General features: G+C 55.9%; 1 protein-coding gene across 1 annotated transcript; it reads right to left on the bottom strand.

Moving 5' to 3' along the window:
- Positions 1-264: 264 nt before the first annotated feature.
- ASB10 (ankyrin repeat and SOCS box containing 10) lies at positions 265-10,053 on the bottom strand. The gene is given in 7 exon segments (XM_020873007.2): positions 265-596; positions 743-928; positions 1,181-1,294; positions 5,563-6,082; positions 9,076-9,143; positions 9,145-9,344; positions 9,525-10,053. Coding segments are annotated over 6 exon segments (1,389 nt in total). The 5' UTR covers positions 9,826-10,053; the 3' UTR covers positions 265-596.
- Positions 10,054-10,860: the final 807 nt, after the last annotated feature.

Here is a 10,860-nt window from a genome sequence, read left to right as displayed (position 1 = left end):
ACCCGAGCCTCGTTGCTCCTCCATCCTCCTGCTGGCTCTCTCTCAGGCCTGTTCTGACATTACCTCATCTGATGACTATTCCCCCACGTTGTGGCCAGAGAGGCAAGTCTGCCTGGGATCCCTCAGTAGCTGGTGGAGGCCAAAGGAGGCAGGTGATACAGCAGGCACCATGGGGCAGATCCAGGGGGACCCCATAAATCTGCCCTTCTCCAGTCCCCGTGAGCCAGCCAGCTCAGAGGAGGGGCTATTGCAGACAGCATCCAATAACACAGGCCTGCACATTTTTAATGTGAGCACAGGGTTTGGACAGTCTGGAAGGGGCCTCAGGAGACCCCCCTCCCCCAGAGGAGTATATATCATTTGCCGTGAGTCCTAGCTCTCTCTCCATCAGATGTCACTTGGCCACCTGGTCCATCTGCCCCTCCTGGGGGAATGACAGCACTCCTCCCTGTGGAGTTGGGCCTCCTGCTGAGGGGACCACCTTGGCCTGAATCCATTCAACTCATTCCCGAGTCCCAGGCGCTGTGAGCAGTGGGCTGGTGTCCCCTAGGGTCTGGAGCATCTGCTTTCAGACTCTCTCAACAGGCAGTGGACATCTGGAAGGATAGGGGTGGATTCAGAGAGGTCCGGTGGTCTGGGGAGTTCTGTCTAGGGCCCTGCCCCCACATTTATCTTGCCTCCGACCCATTTCCACCCCCCCGGCCCCCCAGCACTGGGGCAGTCCACAGAGCCTCGGGCTCACCTAGTAGAGCACATCCTCAAAATCCAGCTGCAGATAGCGGAGCAGGCGGGGCGGCAGGGGCAGGCGGGGCAGGGCGTGGGGCAGGCAGGCCGCCAGGTGGGCACGGAGCGCACAGCGGCTGAGATGCTGCAGTGATCTGGGCTGCCTCACCAGGGCGAAGAGGGAGGAGTAGAAACGACGGTGCTTCTGGGGGCAGAACGAGGGGCTCAGGGGGAGCCTTGGGCAGGGGGCGTCTGCTTCTAAAGTGGGGGGGGCATGGTGGGAGTCTTCAGGAGCCTCTTAGAAGTCAGGAGTATTTCAGGTATTCACTCTGAGTTTTCTTTTTCTTAGTAACTTCTGTGGGGGTAGAATGGGGGGACCCACAGGGCTTCCCTTTAGGAGCTGGAAGTCTCTTGGGGCAGGCTGGGTGACTGTGTGTTCAGGGTCCGAGAATCTGACCTGCAGAATTTCAGGAGGCACCAGGCCCATGGCGTCCTCAGGAAGCTTCACAACACTGTAGGTGTTCATCAGGACCTCAATGGTCCGCGGGGATGTGCACCAGCGCTCCAGCACCTGCAGGGGGCAGAGCTGCGTCAGTGCTCCAGGGGTTACCACATGCGGCTGGTCCCAGGCGGAACAGGCCCGGTGACCAGACAGCCAAGAAACAGCTATTGTGGGTTGAACTATGTCCCCCAAGAGATATGCTGACGTCCTGATCCCAGTACCTAGAAATGTGACCTATATAGAAATAGGGTCTTTACAGATGTAATCAAGGTAAACATGAAGTCATTAGGGTGGGTCCTAATCCAATATGACTGCTGTCTTCATAAGAGAAAACGGACACATAAGGAGAATGTCATGTGATGATGGAGGCAGAGATTGGAGTGATGTGTCCACAAGCCAAGGCACACCAAGGATTGTGGACCACCACCCGACGTTAGGAGACAGGCCTGGCACAGATTCTCCTTCTGAGCTTCTGGAAGGAGCCAACCCTACCTACACTTGGGTTTTTTGAATGTCCAGCCTCCAGAACTGAAAAGGAATACATCTCTATTGTTTTAAGCCTCCCACTTTGTAGTGCTTTGTTATGGCCATGACAGGAAACCAATACAATGGCTAGCATTTCTACTGTGCATAATTTATGCCAGATATTTTCTTAGCACTTTACGTGTGTTGACAATTCTCAGCCCTGAAGGGATGGACTATTGTCCCCATTTTACAGACAAGGTAAGCTGAGGCACAGAGAAGTAACTTGCCCGAGTTGTGGTTGCAGCCGCCCAAGCCCAGCGGTGTGCTCTTTGCCCTCAACTACTACCTCATCCTGCTCTCCTGTCTGCCTCTAAAAGGCTCTGTGCTGCACCTTCCTGGGTGAGAAAGGGGTCCCTGACCCCTGACCCCCTGCTCCTGAGCAGACAGAAAGATCAGTGATGTGTAAGGCAGAACCCGCTGGTGCCAGGGGAGGGATGGAGACAGGGCAGGAGTGCTGGGTGGTCCAGGAGGGATTCACAGAGAGGCAAGCTTGGGCTGTAAAGGCGAGGAGGGCATTTAATAAGAAGGAAAGAGGCCAGCAGACACCAGATGTGGGAGTGGGCCTAGGATCAAGCTGCAGCCGGATTCATTCTTTCATTCTTCCTTTAACAAATATTTACTGAGGGTCACTCCGGGCCCGCACTGGGGGACCCAGCCATGAGGAGGAGACACAGGTCCTTGTCAGCTGGGAGCTTCTCTTTCTGAAGGAAGACTTGGGATTTCCCAGTGTTTAAGAATCCACCTTGCAATGCAGGGGATGCCGGTTTGCTTCCTGGTCAGGGAAGTAAGATCCCACATACTGCAGGGCAAGTAAGCCCGCGTGCTCCAAGAACATATGTGCCTCAACAAGAGAGCCCGTGCATTGCAATAACTGAGCCAGCACACAACTAGAGAATGCATGCACGACAAAAGATCCCACATGGTGCAATGAAGATCCCGCGTGCCACAAGACCTGACGCAGTCAAATAAAAAAACATTAAAACAAAAATGAAGGAACACACAACACATAAATAGCCACTTACGTATATGTCGCTACAAAGAAAATAGGCTCAGGGGCTAAGTGCGGTCAGGAGGGCACGGTCCTAGATGGGTGGTCAAGAAAGGCCTGTCTGAGGAGGTGGCCTGTGCTGTGAGGGGCGAGCCATGCTGGGAGGAAGCTTGTGCTGGGCCACCGTCCCCATGGTCAGAAAGTCAGCCGTGCACAGCTCGACATACCCAGGAACCATCATCTGCTCCATGCCTGCACGTGACACATGGAAGCCGAATCGTGCTTCAGCCACTCTGTCTCTTGCTGTTTCTCAGGCAGAGGCCCTGGACCTTTCATAACACCTGAGAACAGCTGAGTGCGGTCTCTCAGGCAGCGTTCCTGAATGTAACCCCCTCCCGCTGCGCACACTTGCATGTAACACTAGGGTCTCTAACACCCCTGCCTGCAAGGAGAGGAGACCTTTCTGCCTGGCAGGCTGGGAGTGCTGCATGTGCTGGATGTTGCCAGGCAGTGGGAGCAGATGGAAGGCCTTGTCCAGGGAGAAAGCCTTCTCATACACCGGAGGCCCTCTGCTTCTGTCCCTGCATCTGGGCAGTGCTTACTGGAACTGCCCCAGCTCATCTGCCTGGAGCAGACCTCTTGGTCTCACTCCTTAGAGCTTTGGGCTGGTTATGTATAACTTTCCTGTATCTTACCTGCTGCCACTGCCTGCTGTTTATGCCAGTCTCTCTGCCCTTCCCAGGCCACTCTGGGAGTCCTGCCTCTGCCCTCCGCCTGGAATACCTGTATCTTCCTCCTCCATCTCTCCAAGCCCTGCCCATCCCAGGTCCCACCCTCTCCAGGAAGCCTCCCACAGCTATTCTAACCTGCAGCACTCCGTCCCTTGTCTAAAGATCCCCTACACTGGGATCATGCCCAACAGCTTCACAAGTGCTTTCATCTACATTATTTAACTTTAGAACAGTGCTGGCTAACTGGCATGGAGCAGTATCTCGAGGTTAGGCCTTGTCCAAAGGGCTTGAAATATGTGACTCATTTGTTCTCACACTAAGCTGTGAAGCAGGCATACTGTTACATCCCTATTGTAAAGATGAGGAAAACAGAACTGGAGAGGTTTAAGCAACTTGCTGATGGTCACACAGGTAGTGTCCTTGGCTCCAGAGCCCGTGTTCACAGTTGCCGTCTACCTCACGGGGTTGCTGGGAGGACTGAAGGAATCCATGCAGCAGGTAACACACCTTGGAACAGGTCTGGAGCGGGGTCAGGGCTGTGCTTGCTTCTACTGTTCCCACTAAGTTTAGGTCAAGACTGTATCACACACAGGGAACATGGGTTCAAAGAATCCCAGGACTTGCCTAGAGTCACATGAACAAGCATCGCAGCCAGACCCTGCTTCCAGTCTGAGCACCCAGACCAGTATGGTGGCTCCTGCAGGACTGGCTGGGGGCTGACAGTGGTCACCGGTGGGCCAGGGAGAAGCTCTGCACTGGAGGACAGGCACCCCAGCCAACCCCGGAGCAGCTGCATGTTCTGGGAGATGAATACCAACTGTTTGATCACCTGGGGTGCTGTGGAGCCCAGAAGAAGGGGCGCAGGGGGCACTTTGCTGTGCTGGCCTGTCCCCAGGGCAGTAAGAACAGAACAGGGCTGCAGGGGTGGGCAGTGGCGTCCCAGAATATCCGTTTGCTGCTCTGCCTTCTCTTCCCACCCCCTCCCCAAAGGGGAATCATTAGCTGTCAGAGCCACTGTCAGATTGCTGGGAATTGCTCTTCTCCTAATTATCTGGTGTTAATAGGAGATTAATTAGTGTTAATTGTTGATTTTCTTGTATTTTCCCAAAGGGGAGGCCAATCTGCCGAACTCTCGGGCTGTTTAATTATTTGGCCTTGCTTAGGAATCTACACAGATGCTTCTAGGTTTATGAGTGAAGGGGAGAGGTGGGGATAGCAGGGGAGCGTCCAGGACTGGGTGGGGCTGGATGGTTCAAGCCCAGAGGCAGGACGAGGGACCTGCAGGCAGCGTACTGCCCTACACCCATCCTGACCCAGCCCCTCGGAGAACCAGGGTCTCCACCCCCGGGCCCAGCATCCTCCGCGATATTATATAGCCCTCTCCAGACACAGCACAGCGTGGACAGGGTCCCCTGCCAGGGCATCGGTAGCACAGCCTGACACCGCCTCGGGGATATTAATGTTAAATATAAGGCAGAGATTGGAAATGGACAGTGAGTGTGTTTTCTTTGGTGCCAGCATAACAGCGGCTGGTGTCCCTGGTGCACGTTCTGCTAAGCTCTCACGTCCATCTGCAGATGGTCAGGAGGCCTTGAAGCTCAAGACCAGGCTTATCACTCTGCCCCCGGCCAATATTTCCTGTGACTGGAGTCTCTCTCTGAATGGGTCCCACTGCCAGAGGGAGCTTCCTAACGTTTCATTCATCCGCTCTCTCCCGTGAGAAAGAAACTAGCCCTTTTGGCCCACATTCGACCTGACTCCTCCTGTCTTTTCAGATCCTTTAGAGTCCGGCCCCTCCGCCCTCGGTTCACATTCATCACCCACGCACGTATACACTCACGCACATGCAAGCACGTGTATATGCACAGCACGCAGTGGATATACATGTGCGCAGGCGCACAAGCATCATTCCCCACCTCCTGCTGGCGGTGTGCGGTTTGCTCCCTGCTGGGCTGGGCTTTCTCGACGAATGAAAGACAAAGTACTGACCCCCGTCCGGAGCTACCTGCGTCCACAGCAAGCTGGCACACCGGCCGGGTCTCCCCACACCCCCACCCCGCTCTCGGGGCCCTCCTTCCGGCCCCAGCCGGTACCTTGGGGAGAGCCCCGGGCCACACGCGGACTGCACCGTGGTTGAGCAGCGCGCGCACGGTGCGCTCCGGGCTCTGGGCCAGGGCTGCAGCGGGGCCCTGCAGCGCGCAGTGCAGGGCCGTGTGTCCCCCGTAGTCCATGGCGTTGGCGCCGACGCCACGGGACAGGAGTAGCTCCACGACGTCCGCGTGGCCGCGGCGACAGGCCAAATGCAGGGGCCGCTGCCTGTCCTGGTCGGCGGCGTCTGCGTCGGCCCCAGCAGAGAGCAGCAGGCGGCACAGCTGGAGGCAGCGGGCCGTGGTGGCCTCGGCGTCGGCGGGGGACGTGCAGCGGGTGTCACAGGCGGCCAGCAGCGGGGTCCAGCCTTCGGCATCTCGGGCATCGGGGCAGGCCCCGCGTCTCAGGAGGAGGTCCGCCAGCTCCACGTGGCCCAGCCGGGCGGCCACATGCAGAGGGGTCTCCTCCTCCTCCTCTGACCGACCATCCACTTTCGCCCCAAACCTCAGGAGCAGCTCCGCACACCTAGTAAGGGCAAGACAGCCGTGGGGGAGGAAGACGGTGGTGCAGACCTTCACCCCTGCATGATTGCTGGTGTGAGCAAAGCAAACCTGGGGGGCACCCTTGGGTGGCCCTGGTGCTGTCTGCCCGTCCATTTCCAGCCTGCCTGGCACTAAGATCCTGGCAACATTCTGCAGCATCTCTAGTGCCCTCTCTCAAGCCCCATGCTCTCAGCCAGAGAAGTGCCCTAAACCCTGGATGGGAGCCAAGGCGCCAGCAGCCCTTGCTCACTTAGAACAGGTGCCTTCTGTGGGCACCACGTGCCCTGACTTTGTGCATCCCCAGGACAGGTTCAGATGAGGAAACTGAGGCCCTGAGGGTAGAGGGTCTTGGGCGGGTTCACATAGCCAGTGAGGGAAGAGCTGGCCTTCAGGTCCAGGGGCAGCAGCATGGTTGGAGGGCTCTGCATGCTGGGACTGGAATGGGGAGGGGCCTGGAAGTGGGCACACATGGAAAGTGGTGGGAGAAAGACAACCAAACCAAAATTAGCCAGCCAGATTTGCTGCAAGACGGTCCTCTCAGAAGATTGTGTATTACTATTACTGCAAGGACCTGTGACACGAAATTCAGGGCTAAGGGAACTCAGTCTCTTTGAGCTCTAGCAGAGCTGTAGAAAGGGGATAATTGCTAATACCTAGACCCAAGAGGTTGTTGAGAGTGGCGTATGAGACAATGCCTGAAAAACTATCAGCTAAGAGTTCAAAACAGCAATGGGCAGTGGAAGTGGGTGGTATAGATGGTGATGGATCATGAGGCTTATTATATTATCCTGTCTACCTTTCTACGGGTTTGAAATTCTCCAGAATGTAAAATATCTCATATGTTCCTTTTATAATGGTTCCATGTTGAAATGATAACATTGTGGATATATTGTGTTAATTAAAATATATTACTAATTTTATTTCATTTGATTCACAGATATTTATATGCTCATGTTCATGGCAGCATTATTCACAATAGCCAGAACATGGAAGCAACCTACATGTTGCTTCCTACATGAGGCAACCTTCCTATATCATGCAACCTACATGACTACAAGCAGTCATCAATAGATGACTGGATAAATAAAATATGACACATTCCATGGAATATTATTCAAGCCTTTAAAAGACAAGGACATTCTGTTACCTGCTACAACCTGGATGAATCTGAGGACATTATGCTAAATGAAGTAAGCCAGTCACAACAGGACAGATACTGTATTAATCCACTCATTAGAGGTATGGAGACCATTTCAATTCATAGAGTCCAAAAGTAGAGGGTAGTTGCCAGGGGCTCAGGGGAGGGGTGGGGAGTTATTTTTCAAAGGATACATACAGAATTTCAGTTTTGTAAGATTTTAAAAGTTCAGGGGTTAGATGGTCCTGCTGGTTGCACCACTGTGTGAATGTACTTAGTGCTACTGAACTGGACACTGAGTAACAGTTAAGATGGTAAATTTTATGTTACATGTAATTTAAAAATGAATTTCACCTGTTTCTTTTTCCTATCAATTAAAAGACACTTGCTCCTTGAAAGCAAAACTATGATAAACCTAGACAGTGTATTACAAAGCAGAGACATCACTTTGCCGACAAAGGTCCACATATAGTCAGAGCTATGGTTTTTCCAGTAGTCATGTATGGATGTGAGAGTTGGACCATAAAGAAGGCTGAACTCCAAAGAATTGATACTTTCGAACTGTGGTGCTGTTGAGAGTCCCTTGGACTCCAAGGAGATCAAACCAGTCAACTCTAAAGGAAATAAACCCTGAATATTTACTGGAAGGACAGATGCTGAAGCTGAAGCTCCAATCCCTTGGTCACCTGATGTGAAGAGCCTACTCACTGGAAAAGACCCTGATGCTGGGAAAGATTGAAAGCAGGAGGAGAAGGGGACGATAGAGGATGAGATGGTTGGATGGCATCACCGACTCAATGGACATGAGTCTAAGCAAGCTCTGGGAGATAATGAAAGACAGGGAAGCCTGGCCTGCTGCAGTCCATGGGGTTGCAAAGAGTCAGACACCAGTTAGCAACTGAACAACAACAACAACAGAAAATTTTAAATTACATATGTGAACCATGGTATGTTTCTACTGGACCATGCTGTTGTAGATACATCTTCAAACATAATATAAGTGACTCAGTAGAATCCTCTGAAGGCCGATGAGGTTAACAGGAGGGAGAAGGCCCGAAAAGCGGAGCCCAAGATCAAAAATTTGGTGCCATTCATGGAGAAGATGTGAAAATTGGCAGGTGTTTAGTCAGTAGAGAGAAGACCCCTGTTGTATGTACAGTTAGTACACAGATTTGCCTAGTTTTCCTTTGCTGGGATTCCAGACTCATCAAAAAATTATGAGAACTTACTCTCGAAGGCCCCCGACACATAGGGCATAATTATTTGGGTCACTGTAAATGAATACCCTCTACGGTAAATAATAGAGGGTCACATTTGGGTATAGCCATCCGTTCCTTGTGAGTTTGGTTAGTTGGGTTCAGTCCCTGAGCCCACTGATCTGAGGGTGCCTGCCGACACGGAAACGCTGGACCTGCCAAGTTGCGAACCAGACCCTGCCCTTGAGGACAACCAGAGGCTCCAACTGGGGGTCTTCTGTCCTCCATAGCCTGTCTGGATGACTGGCCAGTCAGTTCCCTGAGGGCAGGATCGGGCCTTAGTTACAGGGCCATGTATTGCACTTATTAGCACAGTGCCTGGGAAGTAGGATAAGCTCAGAAAAATGAAAACTGTAACCACCTCCCCATAATGGATCCACAGCTTCCTCAATGCCAGCCGTGCAGCCAGGCCCTGCCATAGCCCTCCTCCCACACTGGGAAAGCAGAAACCGTTCCAAGCACAAGCCATCCTAAAGTCCACTCCGACCAGCTCACCGGACCTGCCAGGCCCAGACAGGCCCCCTCACCCTCCCTGCGGGTGTCTCTGCCTCTCCGAGGTGGCCGGGGTGAGGGGTCACTCACTCGAGGCTGCCAGCACCCCCGCAGAGGTGCAAGGGGCGCCTCCCATCCTGGTCAGGGATGTTGGGGTCAGGCTCCCGCCACCAGGAGCACGTGGACGCAGGCGGCGTGGCCCGCGACACAGGCCTCATGCAGGGCGGTCCGGCCCCCGGGGGCACCGTCGGGCCTCGCCCGCCGCCTCAGCAGCAGCCGCAGGACTTCCACATGGCCCCGACTGGCCGCCACGTGCAGAGGGGTGGTCAGCTCCTCTTCGTAGGTCAGCGACCAGAGTCCTAGGGAGAGACGGGGACACAGGGTCTCAGAGCCTGAGTGGAGGCAAAGAGCTGCCAGGCAACAGAGTGAGTGGAGGTGGGCAGATGCTGGGAAGCCGGAGCCCAGGGCTCCTTCCCAGGCTTCCCTCCCACCCCCTGCTCGGAGCCCCGACTCCCCCGCCCCATGACCCTGGCCCATACTCAGAGCGCGGATGTTGAAGCGGAAATCTCTCCATCGCTCTGGGTCGCTGGTATCAAAGATGGAATCCGGAGCCAGGCCGTTGCTGGAGTCGGCCAGGATGCGGGAGACAGAGCCCACGTCCCCAGCCAGCACCGCCCGCCAGAAGGCCAGGGCAGGTCCCGAGGCCGTGCGGGTGACGATGGGTCCCGGGCCAGACTCCGGGGACCCTCCGCGGGGCTTCTCCACCAGCCTGGCACAGAGGGCGTGTCTGTCACCAGGGGGCTCGCCCTGCCCCCTGCACTCTTCTGGGGACCAGCTCATGAGGGCAGGGTGTGAGCGGCAGGGGGGGGAGTTCGAGGAAGGGGAAGCGGGGGCCCAAGAGGAGGAGGAGGGGGACGGGCCAGCGTCTCTGGGTCCTCGGCGTCTCTGAGCATGAGCTGGCCACTCACTGGGCTTCAGCAGGAGCTATTCTGGGCTCCGCATGACTTGTCTCCTGGGCCAAGGTTTAGGCAAGCCTCAGACTGGGAGGGAAACAGCGCCGCGGCCCGCTCCTTGTCCTCAAGTGCTGGGTGCCACCGTGCCCGGACCCCCTGCCCTCAGCCCCTGCCGGCTGCCCCTCACCCCTCTGGTGGCTGCTCCAGCGAGGCTCCGCCGCCCGGCTCTCCAGCAGCAGGTCGGCCGTGCTGTGCGGGGGGAACAGCTCCTGCAGCCGCGCCAGGTCGCCCGTGTACAGGGCGTTCTGTAGCGCCATGTCCGGGCACAGCAGCGGCCGGGGCCCAGGACGCTCCTGGGCCGCGTGGGACCGGGCCCCCCAGACCCGGCCAGCCAGGGCCGAGGGGAGGCACCCCAGTCGGTGTCCCCGCTGGGGAGGCGAGCTCCTGTTCCTGGGCATGGCCACTTTCAGGGCGAGAGCAGGCCCCTGGGCGATGCTGCTGGTGATCAGGGCGGGTGGGTGCTGGGCTGAAGCCAGGCTCGGCCTTGGGGGAATGGGGGGGGGGAGGGGCAGGGAGCACACAGAGGCCATGCCATAAATAGCCCATCCATAGGCCATAAATAGCCTGGACATCCCAGCCTTGCCAAGGAAGGAGGCCTCAGGCTGGGGAATTAGGGAGGAGCCTGGAGGAGGGGGTCAGGGCGGAGCTCAGAGCTTCCCCTGCAGAGGGGGGCAGCAGGGCTGAAGGGACCACCCAGACCTGCAGTTTCCTGGGTGAAGGGAAATGGAGCCCCAGGGTGGGGATGGGGGGATGCTATGGCCAGGGTGTGACTCCGTGTTGCAGGGGTCGGGTGGGGGTTGATCCCAAGCTGCCGTCTCTCAGCCTTCCTCATCTGTCCTGTGCTTCACAGCGCCGGCCTCCA

This window comes from Odocoileus virginianus, chromosome 1 (assembly GCF_023699985.2).
Source record: "Odocoileus virginianus isolate 20LAN1187 ecotype Illinois chromosome 1, Ovbor_1.2, whole genome shotgun sequence".
Taxonomy (NCBI): domain Eukaryota; kingdom Metazoa; phylum Chordata; class Mammalia; order Artiodactyla; family Cervidae; genus Odocoileus; species Odocoileus virginianus.
Note: the sequence above shows the minus strand (reverse complement) of the source record. Positions and strands in the feature narration are given on the sequence as shown.